General features: G+C 48.0%; 1 protein-coding gene across 4 annotated transcripts in view; it reads right to left on the reverse strand.

The window, feature by feature from the left end:
• Window positions 1–24701, reverse strand: part of AMDHD2 (amidohydrolase domain containing 2) — a 64117-nt gene that overhangs the window by 34485 nt on the left and 4931 nt on the right. For all 4 annotated transcript variants that reach the window (XM_030211726.1, XM_030211727.1, XM_030211725.1 and 1 more), the window contains exons 2-3: window positions 16455–16564; window positions 5390–5526 (exon numbers count right to left, since the gene is read on the reverse strand). In XM_030211726.1, coding sequence (XP_030067586.1) covers window positions 5390–5526; window positions 16455–16564 — 247 coding nt within the window. The remainder of the gene's footprint in view (window positions 1–5389; window positions 5527–16454; window positions 16565–24701) is intronic.

Here is a 24701-nt window from a genome sequence, read left to right on the forward strand (position 1 = left end):
CTAAAGCCGTGCCTGACTCGACTCCGTGGAAACACGGCCACGGTAGGAGCGTCGAGAGGTGGACTCCCTCGCCAGCATCGGCGAAGCTCCCTCTGCCGACGTCGGGGAGTCTGCCTGGGAGGCGGCCGTAGCCGGTACCGCAAGCGGTACCGGTACCGGAGACCTCACCTCGGGCAAGGGGCCAGCCGGCGCCTCACTCGACGGTACCGGAGGCGCAAGCACCCCCGGTACCGGAGGGGAAGGGCGCAACAGCTCTCCCAGAATCTCTGGAAGAACGGCCCGGAGACTCTCGTGCAGAGCGGCTGTGGAGAAAGACTGAGAAGCCGATGCAGGCGTCAATGTCAGTCTGTTCTGGGCGTGGAGGCGGTTCCGGGCTGTCCAAGGTGGAGCGCATCGACACCTCCTGAACAGAGGGTGAGCGGTCCTCCCGGTGCCGATGCCTACTGGGTGCCGACTGCCTCAGCGACCCAGAGCTGTCGGTACCGAGACGGGAAGGAGACCAGTGACGATGCTTCTTAGACTTCTTCAAGCGAAGCATGTCACCGGAGCTTCCCGGTACCGACGAGGAGGACGTAGAATCCAACCGTCGCTTCCTCGGGGCCGAGGCCGAAGAAGGTCGATCTCGGGGAGGCTGTTCTGCAGGAGCCCTCAGGGCAGGGGGAGACCCACCCGAAGGCTCACCGCCACCAGCAGGGGAATGGACAGCCCTCACCTGCACTCCAGATGAAGCACCACTGTCCGACGACATCAGCAACAGCGGAGGTCCCGGTACCACCGACGTCGACGCAGCCTTTCGATACCTCGGTACCGACAATGCCGGAGGTAGAGGCCTCGATGCAGTCGATGCCGAGGTTGAAGACTTTGATGCTGTCGACGTCGATGCACTCGATGCCCGTGCTGTTGTCGTCGAAGAGCCCGAAAACAACACGTTCCACTGGGCCAATCTCGCTACCTGAGTCTTCTTTTTTAAAAGAGCACAAAGACTACAGGCCTGCGGGCGGTGCCCAGCCCCCAGACACTGAAGACACGAAGCGTGCCTATCAGTGAGCGAGATTACCCGGGCGCACTGGGTGCACTTCTTGAAGCCGCTGGAAGACTTCGATGACATGGGCGGAAAATCACGCCGGCGAAATCAAAATTCGCGATGATGACGAAGGGCACCAAAAATAGGGGAGAAAAACCCGAATCGAGGCCAAATAGGCCGGTCCCGAAAGCGAAAGGAAACTTATGCGGGGAAAAAGCTGGAAACACGGGAAAAGGGGAAAAGACCGAAAGGGCCCCTTTTTTTTTTTTTTACGAAAATCGCGAAGACGCGCGAGGTCAACTTGAGGGGCACGAAACGGCGGTAAAACACGACCATCCCGAGCGCGGACAAAAGAAGACTGACGAACACGAGCCGGTTCGGGCGGGAAAACGGCTGCGCATGTGCGGTGCGCATCGGCGCACGAGGACTAGCAAAGGCCTTTGCGTGAAGTTTCCGGTTGGAGGGGGCTGCCATGGACGTCACCCATCAGTGAGAAGAAGCAGCCTGCTTGTCCTCGGAGAACTGAAGTTACCCTGGTCCACTCGCCCAGAAACGAGGACAACCTTCCTCCTATCTGCACTGGGCCATGGACCAGGTCCCCATCATTGGGTACGCGACCCTGGGGGCGGGCTGGAGTACGAACCTCCGGGAAGACGTTCCCTACGAAAGGAATGCTGCTTGGGGGAGAAGTTCCGTTTGAAGGAAGCGGAGGCAGAGGAGGCCGACGGGCTTCCTGGAATCGGCCCTTAGAGGGACCAGGACGGGCACTGCCGGCCCGAGCCCTGACCTCCGGCAACCTCTTGCCCTTGGACGTGTCGAGCTCCGTCATGATCTTGTTCAGCTCATCCCCAAAGAGCAGCTTGCCTTTAAAAGGCAACTTGGCTAGGCGAGATTTAGAGGCATGGTCAGCAGACCAGTGCTTAAGCCAGAGCCACCGCCGCGCAGAGACTGTCTGAGCCATGCCCTTGGCCGAGGCTCTCAAAACATCATATAGCAAGTCTGCCAAGTAGGCCAAACCCGACTCCAGGATCGACCATTCCGCCCTCCAGGAAGGGTCCGAGGGGGAAGGCCGCTGCAAAACAGTCAGGCACGCCCTAGCCACGTAGGAGCCGCAAACCGAGGCTTGCAAACTCGGAGTGGCCGCCTCAAAGGACGACTTTAAGGCCGCCTCCATTCTCCTGTCTTGGGCGTCCTTCAGGGCAGTGCCACCTTCCACCGGCAGCGCTGTTTTCTTAGTCACGGCAGTGATTAAGGAATCTACCGTGGGCCAGACAAAGGCTTCCCGTTCCCCCTCAGGAAAGGGGTACAGACGGGACATAGCCCCTGGCTACTTTCAGGCTCGCCTCAGGGGCATCCCACTGCGCTGAAATTAAAGTCTGCATGGCTTCATAAACGTGGAAGGTTCTAGGCGGGCGCTTCGTTCCCAGCATAATGGCGGATCCAGTAGAGGCTGAGAGAGAGACCTTCCCCCGGAGAGGCAATCTTCAAAATGCTCATGGCCTGCACAAGCAGGTTGGGCAAATCCTCTGAGCGAAAAAGCCGCGCTGCAGAGGGGTCGTCCGCTCCATCCGAGCGAGGATCAGTCTCTTCCATCGATTCCGCTAAGGATCTCTGGGAGAACTCAGACACGCTGCCGTCATCCACATCAGAGGAGACCGAGTCCCCCGAGGGTGGAAGATCCACCCGAGGGCGCTTAAGCATAGAGACCTCATCACCCCGATCAGAGGGGTGGGCAGGGGCAGTTTTCTGCATAAGAAAGGCTTGATGCACCAGCAAAATGAACTCAGGGGAGAAACCCCCCAGTCTTTGCATTTCTGCAGCCTGTGCCGTGGCCCTAGAGGCGCCCTCCATCTGTGCTCCCAGTAGCAGGGGAGAGGCGAGTTGCGCGTCCAAAATGGCGTCCGGCGCAAAACTCCAAGAAGGAGCTGCGCGGGAAGAAGGGCGTTTTAATTTCGCCGACTTCTTACTGTCGCCCGATTCAAGGGCGACCAAGCTGTTAACGTCTCCCATCTCGAGGGCGGCCCAAGAAGAAGCCGACCGAGCCGCGTGGCTGGTCACAACCGGGAGGGCGCCCAGCGGGGGATGGGCGCCTAAGGCGGGAAAGGCTGCCGCGCCAGAGGAAAAACCGGTGAACTCTCCCGGTTCCGAAAGGGCGCCCAAAAAGGGCGACTACCTTCGATCCCCCCACTTCCCCGCTAGGCGCTCGAACGCGTTCTGGGGAGCGTCTTTTCGCGCCCTTGCCATCCGCGGCCATAGCCAAGTGGAGAGCGTTCGGGGAACCCCCTGCCCGCTAGTAAAAGGTAAAAATTACCTGCTTCTTGCTCCGAGCAGCGACGACTTGTTCCAGTGAGCAGCTGCAAATGGACGTCCTTTTTGAACGTTTAAAATTTTTTTTTTTTTTTGTTTAACGGAGCCAGCGGGAGGGGGGAGAAAAGGAGGGACCTGGCACCACCAGGTTTGCACTTGCTCACGAAGAGCCCTCAACCCCAGGTACTCAACAAACCTAAACAATAGGCTTGGAGACCTAGCCAGAGCTGCTGCTGTGTGACCACACACCTGCTGAGATAGAGAACATACTGGGGAATTTCTGGCAGCACATGACCACATATAGGGAGGCAAAAGATTGCTCTCTATCTCCAACTGCTGGTAGATGGACACAACCCACCAGTCTATGGATTGATCGGCTTGATGATAGGGAAACACTATTTTAAAAATTTTAAGCGGTATGGACTCCTGCTACTATGAGACAATTATGATCTTAGGGTAATGTGCATCTCAGTATATCTTCCTTGAAAAGTCTGTGTAAATCAAGAAATAAAACTATTGGAGGAAAAAGACTCATTATTTGTAACTCCCTCCAACTGGAGAGTAGGTTACAGTCTTCCTACAAAGTTTTTTTTAGGAAAAATGATTGAAAACCTGGCTGTTTAATCAGGCTGTTTATTAGTTTAGATGTTAAATATTAAGAAATGTACAGAAGTGAGGCGAGATGTATGACTTGCAGTTTTATTTGTTCAATGGTGATATGTTTTGTTAAATTATATGTACAATGATCTGTAATCCAACTTGTACTTCAAGGTTAAGGTATTATTATTAATAGCATTTGTATAGCGCTACCAGATGCACGCAGCGCTAACACCTGACACAGAGAGACAATCCCTGCTCAACAGAGCAAGGTAGACGTTAACAACCATAATTACATAACATTAAATGCTGATATTTCCATATGGAAACTGCAAATAGGGCTTTGTATATGAACTTCAAAAATCCATCCTGGAGGTTTGTACATCCTATCATATGACTGAAAACTATCAAAGAAAAACCAAACATTATTATTTAATAACCAGCGTACAAAAGGAACATATGGCACTCAAATTAGTTCTGTATGATAATCAGAGCAAGGCAAAGGTCCAAAAATCCTTTTTTGTTGTTGTTTATAAGTTATAATCTTGCATATTAAAACATTTACAGTTCTCAAAACCTCTCTTTAGCAGTTTTTTATCATTTGGATCTGCATTTTGATTTTTTTTTTCACTGTATCAGGGGCTGACAGACAATGCTGAGCACAGACCTGGAAAAGACACCATCAGTCGGTGACACTGAGGGGGAAAAACCCCTTAAAACCTGAAAGATAATTAATTATAAAATTAGTCTGCTCTTGTTCGAGAGATTATTCACCTATGGGAAGATTTATGAATTTTAGGATGGATTTTTGAGGAAATTATTATAGACATACACACATCCACGGCCACAACCCTCAAGCCACCACTCTACAAATAATTTTCAGCCTTACATTTCCAGTCTTTTATGTTGAACACCTACCCCAGATAGGAACCAGTCTAATCAGTGCATTTTTTTCTAGGAAATAGGTGCCGGGTACTTAAATGTCACACGACACTCTTCAGGAGCGGGGTGATCACTGAGGGAAATAGCCAGGCCTCCCCCTACAGCCAGTTACAGAATCTATGACAAGGCAGAATTAATGTGTACCAGCCTGAACTCTTTCATTAAAATTTGGGGACCATGGGTCAATTTAGCGGACAACAGAAGATGCACCAATACTCAGTACCCCCTCAAAAAGAGTCCTGAGTCTAATAAACTGTCGACTAGGAAAATGAGACAGAACCACAACCCTTCCCACACCACCCCCTGGATTCCATATAGGTTGCCCAGATCTGTATGAAGCTAATTAATTAGGCGGCTACAATCAATAACTGGAGTTAACAAGGGGGATGACGTTGCTAGATCCACTGTCTCCATAACCTGGCAAGTACCTGTGATGGTTGAGAAATTCACGTCTTCAATCCTGCACAAAGGCAAGAGACTTCACTGCACCCTAAATTTAAAGGCACTGCAATGTCTCACCATTGATCTGTGTGTCAATGAATCCTGGGGCAATCAAGTTATTCTGGCAGTCGACATGGATATCAGCTGACCCCTTCTCATCAAAAAACAGCTTCTCGGGGTTCAGGATCTTTCCTTCTCGCACCCACAGATCCTCTCTAGAAAAAGAGCAGAGGGGGGTAAACCATCTCTACCTAACTTAGGGGGCAATTCTATAACTAGGACCATGTGGTAAGTGCCTAGGTTCCATTATAGAATACAAACATGCCAACATATCAACATGCCTAAACAACGTACGCACCCACACTTATGCCAGCTCTATGACAGGTGTAACTGCATATGCCTAAATTCAGCAGGGACACGTCTAACTTACAGTGTTCTGTAAACTGTATGCATAAATGGGAGCCCTAAGTCCTGCCCATGCTCCGCTCATGTGCATTATGTAAGTTAAGCATGTATTAGGAGAATAGCGCCAAGGTGCCTTGCTAGCACTTACATGTGTATGAGTGCACATACATGCATAAGCGTTAGCAGACTAAACATTTACACATATATGGGAAGATGATCAAAAGCTCCACGCTGTTCCAAACAGCGCTCTAAAAATAGCATGCAAATTTATGCACACTTATCTCTGATTGTATTTGGCAGGTCCGGGCTTTTGACAGCCCAGACTGTCAAACAGAGGGGCTAGAGGTCCGTGGGTCCCCTAGACCCCCCTGCAATATAAGGCCCTGGTGTCCTAGTGCACCCACCGAACCCCCATATCAAGCTGGTGTCATGGGTGCTGGAGGTCGGTGGACCTCAAGCTCCCCAGATCCCCGTGACACAATTTCACCCCCCAATAAAAGCTCTGGTGGCTGCAAAACTCAAGCACACCCCCAAAACCTGGTGGTCTAGTGGTCCGTCCCGGTACCTTAACGGTGGAGGAGGGAGTAGTATGCTCCCTCCTCTTCCAGCACCACCTTGAAAATGGCAGTGTCCAGCCCTGTCCAGTGTATCCTAGGATGCGCTGGCGGGGCTTCACCACCATACAATATGGTGTCACCGGCTTGTGTCGGGGAGGGGGTTCAGGGGGGACTGGAGGTCTGCCGGACCTCCAGCCCGTGTCACCAGCTTGGGGTGGGGGGCCTGCTATCATGCAAATGCATGCTGGACAGGGCTCTCCATTCCTCCCCAATGTTCCGCAAACCCTAACACCAGCTCCGAGCTGGCATATGGTTTGCTGCATGCAGTGTGCCAATGTTTGGAGGAATATGTTTAACATGCATTGAATGCTACTTGCGCTAAGCCTTGTTTAGAATGCATTGCATGCTACTTGCAGTCAGAGCCCGCGAGTACGTTTCACATGCTCGGGGGCTATGATCATGGGCGGTAGCAAACGTGGGCGTTAGTATGGCGCTATTAGCCTCTAGCGCCTGCGTTTGCTTCTGATCATCGGCCCATTAGGGAGTTAATTCTCAAAGGTCGTCATGTTAGGGACAGGGATAATATGCACTAAGCAGGAATTCTACGTCAGCAATTACACACGTAATAGCTATCATAGAATACTAGCTTAAGTCCTAAGTTACACACCTAGCTTTGAGGCCAATGCTCAAAGCTGCAAGCAGATGGGCCCACAACACAACAGTAACGCAAAAAGCTAGCTCAGCGATGGTAAAGGATAATGCTTGTGCTTCCTCAGGACTGCTTGCAGACCACCCACAACCTTGCAACTCAATACATGCGGACAGACACCTGCACTGCCAGATCCCTACTCACTCTCTTGGGTCATATGTCTGCTACAACAGTTATTCTTCCCACGGCAAGTCTTGCATACGGCCCCTCCAATGGGGTCTGAAACTCAGTGGAATCAATACAGCGACAGTCTCCATGCAAAATATCTGTCATTCCTCAGTTGAAGCAACCAAAAAGTGAGAAATGACAAGCTGAGATGACAGCAGTGAGAAATAAAGTTTTCCAGATTAAAAATTGCAATGATGCTGATGCCAGAGGTTCAAAAGATGGATGCAGCAATTGTGTAAGAACTAGAGTAAGGTCCCAGGAAGGAGGTGAAGATTGTATAGGAAGATACAGGTGATGTAATCCCTTGAAAAAAAAACGTCTGAATAAAGGATGCAATGAAAGAGATGATTGGAAAGCATTCATGTGATGAGATGAGATGGCTGCAAGGTGATCTCTGATAGAAGAGGGTTTAACCTAGAGTTAGACAGGTGTAGCAGATATTGAAGAAGGGAATCAATTGTACAGGTAGAAGGATCAGGATTGTTGTCCATACACCATGTGGTGAATCTCTTCCAATATGATTTTTGTGTAGAGTGCTTGGTATGCAACTGTAAGGATATCATGTATGTAAAGGGAGCTACAGATGAAGACCTCCATTGGCTCCTTATCTCCCTGCTCTAATCAGAAAATGACCGTATAAGCATGGCACCACAGTTATAAGATGACCAAGAAATCAATCAGTTCAATGGTCCTTATAACTGACTTAATCATATCTATGTGAACCATCATACAGAACTGCTAAGAGAACATCAGATCATCATACTCCAAAATTATAATCATTAGTCCAATACATTAAGGACTACATTTTGTAAATGGCGCCCAAATCTGGATGCCAAAAAAAATGAGTGCTAAGTGCTATTCTATAAACGGCACTCCAAGTTGGGCACTGTTTATAGACTAGTGCTTAGTGTCAGGATCCACACCCAGTTTTGGACACGAGGATTTACACCAACTGAAACCTGGTGTAATCCTCACACCTAAATTAAGTCATATTTACCAGTACTTTAGATCCAGAATAAAAATTTAAAGCCTAATATCAATTGGAGTTGGACATTAGAAAAATAGAGCGGTCAGAGTTGAAGGTTTGCTGTACCAACTCCACAGCCCTGGTTCTCTTACCCGATAACAGCACAGTGCCACTTGGGTTATAGCTGTACACATTGCAGTTCTGCAGCTTCTGGGTCAAGTCTGCTATCCACTGACAGTGGCTGGGGAGGTATCGAGCTTGATCCTGGGGAGGACAGGAAAGCTGCTGCCTTTTTACAGTGTGTAACCCTCAGTTCATAAAATACACTTATTTCCATGTTAAGGTGCACTCCTCTCCATGATAGATTTACCTTCCAGAGAGAAGTATATCTTAACATTCAGAAAAGTGTATTTTGAGGACTGAGGGTTACACACGGACGTGTTATTTAATGAAGTCTGAAATTTTATTTTGGGATGGGGATGGGGGGGGGGGGGGGGGGGTGGGGGTTTGACACATTTTTCTATATAATTGTTTTGAAACTAGACTTTGTTTGAACTAGTTATATCCTTATTGCATCATTAATTTAAAAAACAAAGTATACTCCCAAATTACATCCTATATAATAAAACGCCCCTCCAACATTCTGAAGCTGACTGCATGGCTGAGGCATTCCTGCTCTCTGTATCCATCTCCTGAATTGACATCACGTACTTCCGGGTTCGTCACAAGCTGAAGTGACCAACCACACGAGGTTTCTCGGCTTCAGAATGTTGGAGGTGCATTCTATTAAATAGGATTGGTCAGTTCCTTGAAGCACAGCCAGAGCTCAGCGTCCTGCACAGTAACGCTCAGACACCAGAGAGAGGGGGGGAGGGGGGCCTGACACCAGAGGGGGGGGGGGGGGGGAGGTATCTCTGTCACACACACTCTCTCTCTCTCTCTCACACACTCTCTCTCACAGTCAATGTCTTTCTCTCTCTCACTCTCACACTGTATCACATTCACTCTCTATGTGTCACACAGTCACTCACACTCTCTTGTCACTCACACTCAGTCACTCACACACTCAGTCTCACAGAGAGTCTGTGTCTCACACACACTCTCTCTCTCTCTCTCGCACACACTGTATCTGTGTGAAACACACTCTCTCTCACACTGTCTCACATACGCACTTGCACACACTCATTCTCACACACACTCGCATCCAGACTCACTCTCTCTCACACACACACACACTCGCACATTCACTCTCTCTCTCACACACAGTCACTCTCACATACACTCTCTCAAACATACACACTCCGAGGAAAAGCTTGCTAGCGCCCGTTTCACTTGTGTCAGAAACGGGCCTTTTTTTTAACTTATATATATATATGAAGACTGTATAATTCTTAAGGGGGTAACTGTGGGGTACCACAAGGATCGATACTGTCACCTATTCTGTTCAATATCTACCTCAAGCCACTAGCTGAGCTGATTCGGTCAATGGACACTCAGTTCTACATCTATGCGGATGATGTGCAGCTACTCATACCCATTGAACCTGACTTACCTACAGCCTTGAATAAACTGATTACCTAACATCAATTCAAGAATGGGCTAAACACAACAAACTTTGACTGAACCCAAGTAAAACCGAGCTTCTCTGGGTCCCTAACACAAGTGGATACATACCTAACATCAAAATCCCTTTTGGGAAGTATGAACTCCCTCTCAAATCACAAGTCAGGAACCTTGGAATACTGTTGGATTCAACACTTACTCTGATTCCCCAAATCCAAGCAACCTTCACGAGCTGCTTCTACTATTTGCGACAACTATGCTGTCTCTCTCCTTACATCGAGAAGGTAAATCTTATCCCAGTTGTGTATGCCATGGTAACATCAAGAGTGGATTACTGCAATGCACTATACAGTGATCTGCTACAAAGGGCCTGCACCAGCTCCAGTTGATTCAGAATACAGCAGCAAGACTCATAGAAGGTTGCAAGCGACGTGACCACATCACACCATTTTTGCAAAAACTTCATTGGCTATTAGTACAACACAGGACTAAATTTAAAACTCTATGCCTGATCTTCAAGGCCATGAAAGGAATGGACCCGAGTATCTGAAGAATAGGATGATCCTTCACACACCGCCAAGGACACTAAGGTCCTCCCAGGACTTTCACTAATCACACCTTCTCCAAAAGACATTACACGATGTGATACCTGCAAGCGAGCCTTCTCCGGAGTAGCCCCCACACTCTGGAATGCATTGCCTGAAAGGCTCTGCTTAACACAAGACTATCTCAGCTTCAGGAAGCAGGTGAAAGCTTGGCTCTTCAACCAAGCCTTTAATGGAAGAAGTAACTACGTTAGTTTCACTCACACACACAAGGAGTGACTCGGGCTGCACATACTATAGCAGGACATGTTTATCCACTCCTATCCTAGCTGAGATATATTTAAACCATCTCTCTGACCTTACGTGCAACTTTCTTCAAATCAGTCACCTTACTTTCTAACTCTTTCTACTTTTTTACCCATCTATATGTTACAACTTTGCCTTACCCTTCACTACCAATTATAATGTTCTATTACGTATTGTGTTGACATTGCAAGTAGAATACCATGCCATACTTTGTATTGTTAGTTGAATGTTTTTACTGCTGTAATTGCCTATTGCTCATGTTTGATCTATTCTTACTCTACACCACCTTGAGTGAATTCCGTCAAAAAGGCGGTAAATAAATCCTAATAAATAAACTGTATAAATTTATTTTGCATATAAAAAGGGATTTTATAAAATTATCCATGGGTTATGCATATACACTGATACCTCTGTTTTCGTCATAATCCGTCCGAAAACAATCGGCGAAATCCGAAACCAACGAAAACCGAGGCAATAAGAAATTAATATAAAAGACTAATGTAAAGAATAAAGGAACATTTATTTAACATGGCATTGACTTCCAAAAGAGGCCAGTTTCATCACAGTTGAAGACTTGTTGGGGGATAAATCCTTCACCTCTTGGCGTATTATTGTTTGGAAGGGGAATCGCCCACCATAAGGACCTTCGGTATCAAGGCACTATCTGGGGTCACTTGCCTTCTTGGTCTTTTGGCACTAGGACCAGCTTCAGAGTCAGTGGACCCATGTGGCACAAGAAAGCTGTCCAAAGAGGTCTGTTTCTGCCACCTCACTTTACAATCACCACTAGCATTACCACACAACAAAAGAGTTAGCCTATCTTTCATAGGCTTATGTCCTGGCAGTGCCTTTTCCTCCTGTGTAATGAACATCCTCTTTGGCATTTTCTGCCAAAAGAGGCCAGTTTCATCATAATTGAAGACTTGTTGGGGGATAAATCCTTCAGCCTCTACGTAATCTTTGATTACGGCCCCAGACTTGTCCGAACTTGCACCTTCACCGTGCCTAGTGAAACTGTGTATGCCAGTGCGCCGTTTGAATTTTTCGAACCAGCCTCTGCTGGCCTTAAAATCACAAAGAGGCATATTTTCAAAGCACTTTGGGAGGCTAAGTTCCATAGGTTTCTATGGAACTTTGGGAGGCTAAGTGCTTTGAAAATGAGCCTCTAAGTAAACTAGCATTCATCCCAGGCATTTTCTTGATGAGATCGGCATACAACAGTCTGGCCTTTTCACATATGATGGCCTCAGAAACAGAATCGCCATCTAACTGTTTTTGATTGATCCAAATTAATAATAACTGTTCCACATCTTCAATTGTTTGCGATCTCTATTTCGTTAGCACATTCACGCTTTTCGCTACATTAGCCTCCTTTATTGCTACCTTTTTCGCCACAATGGAACTTGTGGATGGCGACTTCCCATATATGCGGCTGATTTCAGCAATCTTAATGCCGCTGTCGTATTTTTCAATGATTTCCTTCTTCAACTCGATCGTGTTCCTGGCCTTCTTCTTCAAAGGGCTGCTGACTGTGGAAACTTTTTTGGACCCATGATGGAGCTAGGGGTGATGATCACACAATGAGAAACAACGCCAAAGGAGAACGCCATAGGACGCAAAATTAGCAGCGTGGGCATGCCAACAAAAACCGAGACAAATTTTTCGAAGAAAAAAAAACGATGAAAACCGAAAACGACGATAACCGAAGTCAACGAAAACCAAGGTTTTACTGTACAAGTACAGATGATGGTGCCTAGAAGGTATGCACTTTTAGACGACTAGCATGCAGATGTGCTCGTCGGAGGGGTTAAGGTGGAACGTGGGTATCACCATTAGTTCCACTGGAGCAGGCGTCATCCTTACCAACCTGGCACGAACGGCAAATTGCTACCCTTTCCTGAACAGATACACCTTGCATGGGATAAAAGACAGAGAGAAATATTTCTCTCACACTTTGTTTTGATGCAGTTGGGAATTGTTTATTTTTCTGCACTTTTAATTAGACAATTAAAAAGATGAAGAACTTGGCTTTAAGGTAAGGTTTCTTTTAACAGAATCCATGCTGCCTTGTAATTTTTCACTGCAGCAGAAGTCTGAACTGGTAAATGCACAGGAAAGAAACAGCTGGATTTCAGAGGCTTCTGAGTAATAACAAAGCCCAGGACTTCGATCCTTCAAGCACTACAGTGCTCCTTGTCTGCTCTATTAAGGGATCTCTATTATATCTCTATTTATTTTATTTGCTGCATTTGTATCCCACATTTTCCCACATATTTGCAGGCTCAATGTAGCTTACATAGTACCGTACAGGCGATCGCCAATACTGGTATGAGCAAATAACAGACTGATGTTGTAGTAGAGTGCAGTTCATGTGTTACAGATACGTTAGGGAATCGTAAAGGGAAGAGTTATGTCCAGTACGAGCTTTAGTTTCGTTGTGCTGCAGGGTTAAGGCATTTAAGTTGGATCGTTAGGGTATGCTTTTTGAATAGGTTGGTTTTTAGTAGTTTCCGGAATGTTAGGTGGTTATTTGTTGTTTTCACGGTGCTTGGTAATGCGTTCTTCTTCATGCTACCTAAACCTAAATATCCCAATAGTCCAAATATTAGAACATTTTGAATCACTACCAAACTATTATTAAGGAAAAAAAAGTAGTAAAAATGATCTACTCTTGGCTGAATGAGCAGCATAGGAAGTCGCTCCGATTGTTGCAGTCACTTAATACCTCGAGAAGCTATCTACTTACTTAAATTATGCCTAAAAGGAGAGGCAAACAGCGAATTGGACCCGCGATTCCTGTATTTCCTAGAACTGCAACGCTTGACCGCTTCCTTCTATCGGGAACGACTACGGGATTATCCTCGCTGCCGAGAGGAGCGGAGGGAGGTCCCTCGCTCCCTCGGCTTGAGGCGGAAACAACGCTCAGTCCCGAAGTGAGGATTCCTCCTCCGATGCCGGCAATGGCGTCAACTACGGCCCAGAATACTCCGGGTGAGAAAACTCCGATGGGGTCTCCTGGCACGGGCGCCGAAGTGGTGTCAGAGACGCCGACAAACCCCGCATCGATGGAAGCGGGTGTGAGCGGAGGAGAAGAGGCTACTGGGGAAGTCCATGGAGACACAGGAGGAAACTCGGATTTTCCTCTTTTCCTGACTTGGGAACCCCAAGTAAGTCGTTTTTGCCCTGTAAGCCTCAAAATATTACATTAGAAAATATATGGGAGGCACTTGTGGGACTGGAAGCCTCATTTGTGCAGAAGTTCACTCAATTCACCCAGAAATGTAATTTAGATATTGGAAGCATATCTGAATTAGAGACAAAAGTAACTTCTCTGGGTAAAAGTATGGAAAACAACTCAGCTGCTGTTCAAAGCTGTCAACAGATTCAGATGAATTTGATAAAGGAAAATATTTCTCTACAACACAGGATTGAAATTTTAGAAAACCATCAACGATCAAATACTCTGAGGTTGATAAACTTTCCTAAGCAGCTTGCTATTTCACCACTGATAACCTTTAAACAGTATTTAACTGAGAATTTAAAGATTCCAGAAAAATCCCATCCTCCGATATCTAAGATCTACTATATAGAACCTAATCGGAAAAAAGAACTGTTACAGGAGGATAAGATGGTTCCTCCACCAGAGACATTAGACCTGAATTTGGACTTGACTCAAATAATAGAAGGAGAGAATGTGGGGTTTAACAACTGCTACTCTTAAAGTATTTTTCATACTTCAGCCAGATAGAGACTGGATACTTAAGCAATATTTTCTTAATAAAAGTCAGGACTTCTTAGGTTGCCAAATTAGAATGTATCCAGACGTCTCTAGGGCGACCCAGAGAAAAAGACAGGAATTCCTTAAATTAAGGCCGAAGGTATTACAATTAGGAGCACTTTTTGGCTGAATTTCCATGCAGTGTGTAATAAATTGAATTCAGTAAAGTATGTATTTTTTGAGGCAAAGCAACTAAATACTTTTATAGAGGCTAAACTGAGAGATTCTTCGTCTCCATTTCCAATAACTGTAACAACTTCAACTCCATAATTGATTTAAATTCCCGATTGCTCTCACCAGCCACTTTATTCCTAATTAGAAATTGCTTTTCTGATTTTTTATTATTTCCTTAAGTTAGTAGGGGCTCCCTTTCTATGTGGACTAAAGATGATAATTTAGTTTATTGTATTTGCCTGTATTGTTTTTCTTGTATAACTGGAAAAGGAACTATTATAACCATCTTTTCTATTCAAGATGTATACTTGATGTAAAAATTAAAATCTTATAAAAAAAAAAATAAAAAAAAAATTATCTACTCTTCAACTGGCCGACTGCTGGTTCACAAGCAAACTGGGTGTCGTCGTCGATAATACACTGAAACCTTCTGCTCAGTGTGCTGCTGCGGCTAGGAAAGTGAATAGAATGTTGGGTATTATTAGGAAATGTATGGAAAACAGGTGTGAGGACGTTATAATGCCATTGTATCGCTCCATGGTGCGACCACACCTTGAATATTGTGTTCAATTCTGGTCGCCGCATCTCAAGAAAGATACAGTAGAATTGGAAAAGGTGCAACGAAGGGCGACCTAAAATGACAGCGGGGGGGGGGGGGGGTGGGGGGGAGACAGCTGAGGGGGAGACATGATAGAGTATATAAAATGATGAGTGGAGTGGAACAGGTGGATGTGAAGGTTTGTTCACGCCTTTCCAAAAATACTAGGACTAGGGGGCATGCGATGAAACTACAGTGTAGTAATTTTAAAACAAATCGGAGAGAAAATTTTTCTTCACCCATCGCCATAATTAAACTCTGGAATTCGTTGCTGGAGAACATGGTGAAGGCGGTTAGCTTAGCAGACTTTAAAAAGGGTTAGACGGTTTCCTAAAGGACAAGTCCGTAACCACTACTAAATGGACTTGGGAAAATCCACAATTCCAGGAATAACATGTATAGAATGTTTGTACGTTTGGGAAGCTTGCCAGGTGCCCTTGACCTGGAATTGGCCGCTGTCGTGGACAGGATGCTGGGCTCGATGGACCCTTGGTCTTTTCCCAGTGTGGCATTACTTATGTACTTATGTACAAGTGTTCGTTCTCGTAGTGATCTGAAAATTTTTGTATTTTTAAAATTTTGTATATACTTTCTTTCAAGTTTATTCAAGATAATATTGGAGCAGATGATATTTGAATCAATGCCTGAATAAGTCTGGTGAAAGAAGTCTTCCTATAAAATGGTAGTATGCAGTTGATAATTTCTCCCTGACAAAGCCCACAGGGGCAAAACAGAGGCAGTGTTAGAGGTGTTTTCATTTCACTTGTGAGTACATGGTAAAACATATGTGGGTTAATGCTTTATTGCCATTCTATGTCTAAGTATGTTTGTTATATTTTTTCAAAAACTGTTATAAATACCATATGACGTTTTTTCTAGTGGGTGATGATTACACTAGTGGAAGTAGTTTGAAGATGTTCTATGTACAATTTAAAATCCACTCTATGTAGAAACTTTTCTTTCTCTTTTTTTTTTAACAGATTTACAGGGGACGTTATTAAAATAGATTACTGTAAAGACAGGCTATTTTACTCTTAACCCGAATTATTAGCAACTAGGTCTCATTGCATAAAAATTGGACCTGTTCTAAAATAGTACCAGTTAGTGGTAAAACAACCCATCTTAATGGTAGCCCACATTGATAACTTCCCCTTTTAAAGTTCACACAGGATATGTGTGTGTTTATCTGTGTCCAACCATGTGCTGCATATGTTCATCCAATTGTTTTTTTTTTTTTATTTTTCTAGTTGGGCAGACTGGATGGACCGTACAGGTCTTTATCTGCCGTCATCTACTACGTTACCCTATCTGTGCACAAGTTAGATTCCTTGAGTGTTGTTCTCATTCCATCCCAGGTACTCCCTATTACTCACCTTTGTAGTTTGTGGTTCTTCAAAATCCGGCAGTTTGTGAACTGAAAAATGGGAGCATCCGAGACAGACTTGTTAGATGGCATGGTCAGCACTGAAGAATGAATGGGACCCTAGCAGAAAGATGATGGTTGAATATTGATTTCAAAATTTTACTGAAACTTTAATGCAAAAAAATGTACATCTTCATTAAAATTTTTACCTTGTGTTGTGATTAATTCATCTTTACTATACAATATTTCTCTTGTGTGCAATAGGACAAGCCATTAACCAGCTATCAAAAAATGTTTTTTAAATCCATTTACTAAGTATGGCGTTCCACAGAGCTTACAATCTAATCAGGACAAGCAATAACACTTTATCGGGTACATATTTGTTTCAAGATATCAATGCAACACATGATTCAGTAAATTGGACGAGCATTGTTTCTTTGAATAAACAACTTATAAAGGGTGAAATTACATGCAGAAACCATGAAGGAATATTGCCAAGAAAAGTTAGAACTCCATACTAGAGAATGGTATGGGGATAAAAATTTGTCCCATCCCCGTGGGTTCTGTCTCCGTCCTCACTCCATCCCCGCCTCGTCCGCTCTGTTCTCATCTGCAGAAGCCTCGAACACTTAGGATTTTATATTTAAATCTTAAGTATAAAAAGGAACAATATGCTGTGCAACTGTTGTGTATAAATTACAAACAGAAAAAGCGAATGCTACATACCTGTAGAAGGTATTCTCCGAGGACAGCAGGCTGATTGTTCTCACTGATGGGTGACGTCCTCGGCAGCCCCTCCAATCGGAATCTTCCTAGCAAAGTCCTTTGCTAGCTCTCGCGCGCATGCGCGGCCGTCTTCCCGCCCGAAACCGGCTCGAGCCGGCCAGTCCAGTATGTAGCAAGACAATATACTTCAAGGGAAGACACAACTCCAAAGGGGAGGCGGGCGGGTTTGTGAGAACAATCAGCCTGCTGTCCTCGGAGAATACCTTCTACAGGTATGTAGCATTCGCTTTCTCCGAGGACAAGCAGGCTGCTTGTTCTCACTGATGGGGTATCCCTAGCCCCCAGGCTCACTCAAAACAACAACCATGGTCAATTGGGCCTCGCAACGGCGGGACATAACTGAGATTGACCTAAAAAATTTACCAACTAACTGAGAGTGCAGCCTGGAACAGAACAAACAGGGCCCTCGGGGGGTGGAGTTGGATCCTAAAGCCCAAACAGGTTCTGAAGAACTGACTGCCCGAACCGACTGTCGCGTCGGGTATCCTGCTGCAGGCAGTAATGAGATGTGAATGTGTGGACAGATGACTACGTCGCAGCTTTGCAAATATTCTTCAATGGAGGCTGACTTCAAGTGGGCTACCGACACAGCCATGGCTCTGACATTATGAGCCGTGACATGCCCCTCAAGAGCCAGCCCCGCCTGGGCGTAAGTGAAGGAAATGCAATCTGCTAGCCAATTGGATATGGTGCGTTTCCCTACAGCCACTCCCCTCCTATTGTGGTCAAAAGGAACAAACAATTGGGCGGACTGTCTGTGGGGCTGTGTCCGCTCCAGGTAGAAGGCCAATGCTCTCTTGCAGTCCAATGTGTGCAGCTGACGTTCAGCAGGGCAGGAATGAGGACGGGGAAAGAATGTTGGCAAGACAATTGACTGGTTCAGATGGAACTCCGACACGACCTTTGGAAAGAACTTAGGGTGAGTGCGGAGGACTACTCTGTTATGATGAAATTTGGTGTAAGGGGCCTGGGCTACCAGGGCCTGAAGCTCACTGACTCTACGAGCTGAAGTAACTGCCACCAAGAAAATGACCTTCCAGGTCAAGTACTTCAGATGGCATGAATTCAGTGGCTCAAAAGGAGGTTTCATCAGCTGGGTGAGAACGACATTGAGATCCCATGACACTGTAGGAGGCTTGACGGGGGGCTTTGACAAAAGCAAACCTCTCATGAAGCGAACAACTAAAGGCTGTCCTGAGATCAGCTTACCTTCCACATGGTAATGATATGCACTGATTGCGCTAAGGTGAACTCTTACAGAGTTGGTCTTGAGACCAGACTCAGACAAGTGCAGAAGGTATTCAAGCAGGGTCTGTGTAGGACAAGAGCGAGGAGCTAGGGCCTTGCTGTCACACCAGACGGCAAACCTCCTCCACAGAAAGAAGTAACTCCTCTTAGTGGAATCTTTCCTGGAAGCAAGCAAGACGCGGGAGACACCCTCTGACAGACCCAAAGAGGCAAAGTCTACGCTCTCAACATCCAGGCCGTGAGAGCCAGGGACCGGAGGCTGGGATGCAGAAGAGCCCCTTCGTCCTGCGTGATGAGGGTCGGAAAACACTCCAATCTCCACGGTTCTTCGGAGCATAACTCCAGAAGAAGAGGGAACCAGATCTGACGCGGCCAAAAAGGAGCAATCAGAATCATGGTGCCATCGGTCTTGCTTGAGTTTCAACAAAGTCTTCCCCACCAGAGGAATGGGAGGATAAGCATACAGCAGGCCCTCCCCCCAATCCAGGAGGAAGGCATCCGATGCCAGTCTGCCGGGGGCCTGAAGCCTGGAACAGAACTGAGGGACTTGTGGTTCACTCGAGATGCGAAGAGATCCACCAAGGGGGTGCCCCACGCTTGGAAGATCTGGCGCACCACTCTGGAGTTGAGCGACCACTCGTGAGGTTGCATAATCCGGCTCAGTCTGTCGGCCAGACTGTTGTTTACGCCTGCCAGATATGTGGCTTGGAGCACCATGCCGAGACGGCGAGCCCAGAGCCACATGCTGACGGCTTCCTGACACAGGGGGCGGGATCCGGTGCCCCCCTGCTTGTTGACATAGTACATGGCAGCCTGGTTGTCTGTCTGAATTTGATAATTTGATGGGACAGCCGATCTCTGAAAGCCTTCAGAGCGTTCCAGATCGCTCGCAACTCCAGGAGATTGATCTGTAGACCGCGTTCCTGGAGGGACCAGCTTCCTTGGGTGTGAAAGCCATCGACATGAGCTCCCCATCCCAGGAGAGACGCATCCGTGGTCAGCACTTTTGTGGCTGAGGAATTTGGAAAGGACGTCCCAGAGTCAAATTGACCAGATTGTCCACCAATACAGGGATTCGAGAAAACTCGGGGACAGGTGGATCACGTCTTCTAGACCCCCAGCAGCCTGATACCACTGGGAGGCTAGGGTCCATTGAGCAGATCTCATGTGAAGACGGGCCATGGGAGTCACATGAACTGTGGAGGCCATGTGGCCCAGCAATCTCAACATCTGCCGAGCTGTGATCTGCTGGACGCTCGCACCCGCGAGACGAGGGACAACAAGTTGTTGGCCCTCGCCTCTGGGAGATAGGCGCGAGCCGTCCGAGAATCCAGCAGAGCTCCTATGAATTCGAGTTTCTGCACTGGGAGAAGATGGGACTTTGGATAATTTATCACAAACCCCAGTAGCTCCAGGAGGCGAATAGTCATCTGCATGGACTGCAGGGCTCCTGCCTCGGATGTGTTCTTCACCAGCCAATCGTCGAGATATGGGAACACATGCACCCCCAGCCTGCGAAGTGCCGCTGCTACTACAGCTAGGCACTTTGTGAACACCCTGGGCGCAGAGGCGAGCTCAAAGGGTAGCACACAGTACTGGAAGTGGCGTGTGCCCAACTGAAATCGCAGATACTGTCTGTGAGCTGGCAGTATCGGGATGTGTGTGTAGGCATCCTTCAAGTCCAGAGAGCATAGCCAATCGTTTTGCTGAATCATGGGGAGAAGGGTGCCCAGGGAAAGCATCCTGAACTTTTCTTTTACGAGATATTTGTTCAGGGCCCTTAGGTCTAGGATGGGACGCATCCCCCCTGTTTTCTTTTCCACAAGGAAGTACCTGGAATAGAATCCCAGCCCTTCTTGCCCAGATGGCACGGGCTCGACCGCATTGGCGCTGAGAAGGGCGGAGAGTTCCTCTGCAAGTACCTGCTTGTGCTGGAAGCTGTAAGACTGAGCTCCCGGTGGACAATTTGGAGGTTTTGAGGCCAAATTGAGGGTGTACCCTTGCCGGACTATTTGGAGAACCCACTGATCGGAGGTTATGAGAGGCCACCTTTGGTGAAAAGCTTTCAACCTCCCTCCGACTGGCAGGTCGCCCGGCACTGACACTTGGATGTCGGCTATGCTCTGCTGGAGCCAGTCAAAAGCTCGCCCCTTGCTTTTGCTGGGGAGCCGCGGGGCCTTGCTGAGTCGCACGCTGCTGACGAGAGCGAGCGCGCTGGGGCTTAGCCTGGGCCGCAGGCTGTCGGGAAGGAGGATTGTACCTACGCTTACCAGAAGTATAGGGAACAGTCTTCCTTCCCCCGAAAAATCGTCTACCTGTAGAGGTAGAAGCTGAAGGCTGCCGGCGGGAGAACTTGTCGAATGCGGTGTCCCGCTGGTGGAGAGACTCTACCACCTGTTCGACTTTTTCTCCAAAAATATTGTCCGCACGGCAAGGCGAGTCCGCAATCCGCTGCTGGAGTCTATTCTCCAGGTCGGCGGCACGCAGCCATGAGAGCCTGCGCATCACCACACCTTGAGCAGCGGCCCTGGACGCAACATCAAAAGTGTCATACACTCCTCTGGCCAGGAATTTTCTGCACGCCTTCAGCTGCCTGACCACCTCCTGAAAAGGCTTGGCTTGCTCAGGGGGAAGAGCATCAACCAAGCCCGCCAACTGCCGCACATTATTCCGCATGTGTATGCTCGTGTAGAGCTGGTAAGACTGGATTTTGGCCACGAGCATAGAGGAATGGTAGGCCTTCCTCCCAAAGGAGTCTATGGTTCTAGAGTCTTTGCCCGGGGGCGCCGAAGCATGCTCCCTAGAACTCTTAGCCTTCTTTAGGGCCAGATCCACAACTCCAGAGTCGTGAGGCAACTGGGTGCGCATCAGCTCTGGGTCCCCATGGATCCGGTACTGGGACTCGATCTTCTTGGGGATGTGGGGATTACTTAGTGGCTTGGTCCAGTTCGCAAGCAATGTCTTTTTCAGGACATGGTGCAAGGGAACAGTGGACGCTTCCTTAGGTGGAGAAGGATAGTCCAGGAGCTCAAACATTTCAGCCCTGGGCTCGTCCTCCACAACTACCGGGAAGGGGATGGCCGTAGACATCTCCCGGACAAAGGAAGCAAAAGACAGACTCTTGGGAGGAGAAAGCTGTCTTTCAGGAGAGGGAGTGGGATCAGAAGGAAGACCCTCAGACTCCTCGTCAGAGAAATATCTGGGGTCTTCTTCTTCTTCCCACGAGGCCTCACCCTCGGTGTCAGACACAAGTTCACGGACCTGCGTCTGCAACCGCGCCCGGCTCGACTCCGTGGAGCCACGTCCACGATGGGGGCGTCGAGAGGTAGACTCCCTCGCCCGCATCGGCGAAGCTCCCTCCGCCGACGTAGTCGGGGAGCCCTCCTGGGAGGTGGCCGCAGTCGGCACCGCACGCGGTACCGACGTCGGGGACCTCACCCCGGGCGATGGGCCAGCCGGCGCCACGCTCGACGGTACCGGAGGCGCAAGCACCGCCGGTACCGGAGGGGTAGGGCGCAACAGCTCTCCCAGAATCTCTGGGAGAACGACCCGGAGGCTCTCGTTCAGAGCGGCTGCAGAGAAAGGCAGGGAGGTCGATGCAGGCGTCGACGTCAGAACCTGTTCCGGGCGTGGAGGCTGTTCCGGGCTGTCCAGAGTGGAGCGCATCGACACCTCCTGAACAGAGGGTGAGCGGTCCTCTCGGTGCCGATGCCTGCTGGGTGCCGACTCCCTCGGCGACCCAGAGCTCTCGGTGCCGACACGGGGAGGGGACCGGTGTCGATGCTTCTTCGACTTCTTCCGAAGCACGTCACCGGAGCTCCCCGGCACCGACGAGCAGGACGTAGAATCCATCCGTCGCTTCCTCGGGGCCGAGACCGAAGAGGGTCGATCCCGGGGGGGCTGTACCGCAGGAGCCCTCAGGGTAGGAGGAGACCCACCCGAGGGCTCACCGCCACCAGCAGGGGAATGGACAGCCCTCACCTGCACTCCACTCGATGCACCACCGTCCGACGACATCAGGAGACGAGGTCCCGGTACCACCGACGTCGATGCAGCTATCCGATGTCTCGGCGCCGATGCAGAGGGTCGATGCCTCGATGCACTCGATGCACTGGCAGCCAAGGATGAAGGTCTGGACGCTGATGACGTCGATGCACACGATGACCCCGGTGCCGATGCCGACGAAGAGCCCGAGAACAAAACGTTCCACTGGGCTAATCTCGCTACTTGAGTCCGCCGTGTAACAGGGAACACAGACTACAGTTCTGGGGACGGTGCTCGGCCCCCAGACACTGAAGACACGAAGAGTGCCTATCAGTGAGCGAGATTACCCGGGCGCACTGGGTGCACTTCTTGAAGCCGCTGGAAGGCTTCGATGTCATGGGCGGAAAAATCACGCCGGCGAAGTCAAAATCCGAAATGACGAATTTGGAGCACCAAAACTTTAAGGGAGAAAAAATCTCGACCGAGGCCGAAAAAAGGCCCACCCCGACGACGAAAGAAAACTTACCGCGGCAAAAACTGGAAATACGGGAAGGGAAAACGAGACCCAAGGGGGTTTTCGGAGCACTTCCCGACAAATTTTCAGAACTTTTCCGAAGAAAAACACGTCAATATAAAACGGACGCGCGAGGTCGACTCTCCGGGGCTCGACACGACAAAAACACAGCCGTACCGAGTGCGGACGAAAGAAGACTGGCCGGCTCGAGCCGGTTTCGGGCGGGAAGATGGCCGCGCATGCGCGGTGCGCGCGGGCGCGCGAGAGCTAGCAAAGGACTTTGCTAGGAAGATTCCGATTGGAGGGGCTGCCGAGGACGTCACCCATCAGTGAGAACAAGCAGCCTGCTTGTCCTCGGAGAACAATAACAACTAGCAGCTATAATAACCCTCCCACCACCACCACCATCTACCCTTCCAACCCCAGCAATAGCTGACTACTACCCCAAAGAATCCTAATCCACCCTGTTAAAATGTCCAAGGGTACAAAATACAACCCGTTCTGTGTACCCTAGAGATATGCCCTACGAAGCACTGTTATGATTTTTTAATCTGTGGATGAATAAGGCATCAACAATCTCAGGATTCAGTCTGGCTCTCCTGTCTTCCACAGTCCCTCCTGCAATAGAAGATGTCTTCTTAGAAGATGTGCTGGTAGCAGGATGTACAGGATCCCCCATAAAAAATTTTGTTAGCTATGGCCAGAATGTTTGCTTGTTTTTCCAAAAAATAAAAATACAGTTGTCTACAACAATCAAACATAAATAACAGTCTCGTTTATTAATCGGCTTCAAAGTAGAAAGTGACACAGGGACAAAGTTTGCCCCCGTCCTCACGGGCTCTGTCCCCATATCCGTGGGATCTGTCCCCATCCCCGCAGTTACTTCGGGTCCCCGTGTCATTCTCTACTCCATACGTAAGGGCTCTTTTACTAAGGTGTGTTAAGCCCTAACACTGACTTAGCGCACTGAAAAACGGCTACTGCATGACATGCTAAAGCGTCCTGCAGTAATTTCCCTGGCTGTATGCACTAATCGTGAACTATTTCTTTTTTTTTGGTTGTTATTTTTTGGGAGGGGGTATAGCATATTCACATTAGCATGCACTAGCTGGTTAACGCTGGAGCAATTACTGCCTCCTAAATAGGAGTCGGTAAGTGCTGCTGCATTAATATTTTTTTGTTGGTCTCACACACTAACAGAAACAGAGAAAAAGACACAAAAAAATGAAGGCAGATAAAGACCATATGGCCTACCCAGTCTGCCCATCCACTCTCCCTGTCTTTCCCTTAGAGACCTTATGTACTTGTCCCAAGCTCTCTTGAATTCAGATACAGTTTGTCTCTACCACTTCCACTGAGGCTGTTCCATGAATTTGTTACCCTTTCCATGAAGATGCATTCCCTAGATTACTTCTAAGTCTTTCCCCTTCATCCTATGTCCCCTCATTCCAGAGCTTCTTTGCAATTGAGAGAGACTCGCCTCCTGTGCATTTATGTCATGTAAGTATTTAAACATCTCTATCATATGTGCCTTTTTTCCAAAGTATAGACATTGAGATTTTTAAGTCTGTCCCCATTCGCTTTATGATGAAGACCACTGACCATTTTAGGAGCCATACTCTGGACCGACTCCATCCTGCTTATATCTTTTTGAAGGTGTGGTCTCCAGAATTGTACACAATATTCTAAGAGGCTCTTTTAAAAAGGTGTGGGAGGGCTAATACG

Source organism: Microcaecilia unicolor, chromosome 8, assembly GCF_901765095.1.
Source record: "Microcaecilia unicolor chromosome 8, aMicUni1.1, whole genome shotgun sequence".
Classification (NCBI taxonomy): Eukaryota; Metazoa; Chordata; class Amphibia; order Gymnophiona; family Siphonopidae; genus Microcaecilia; species Microcaecilia unicolor.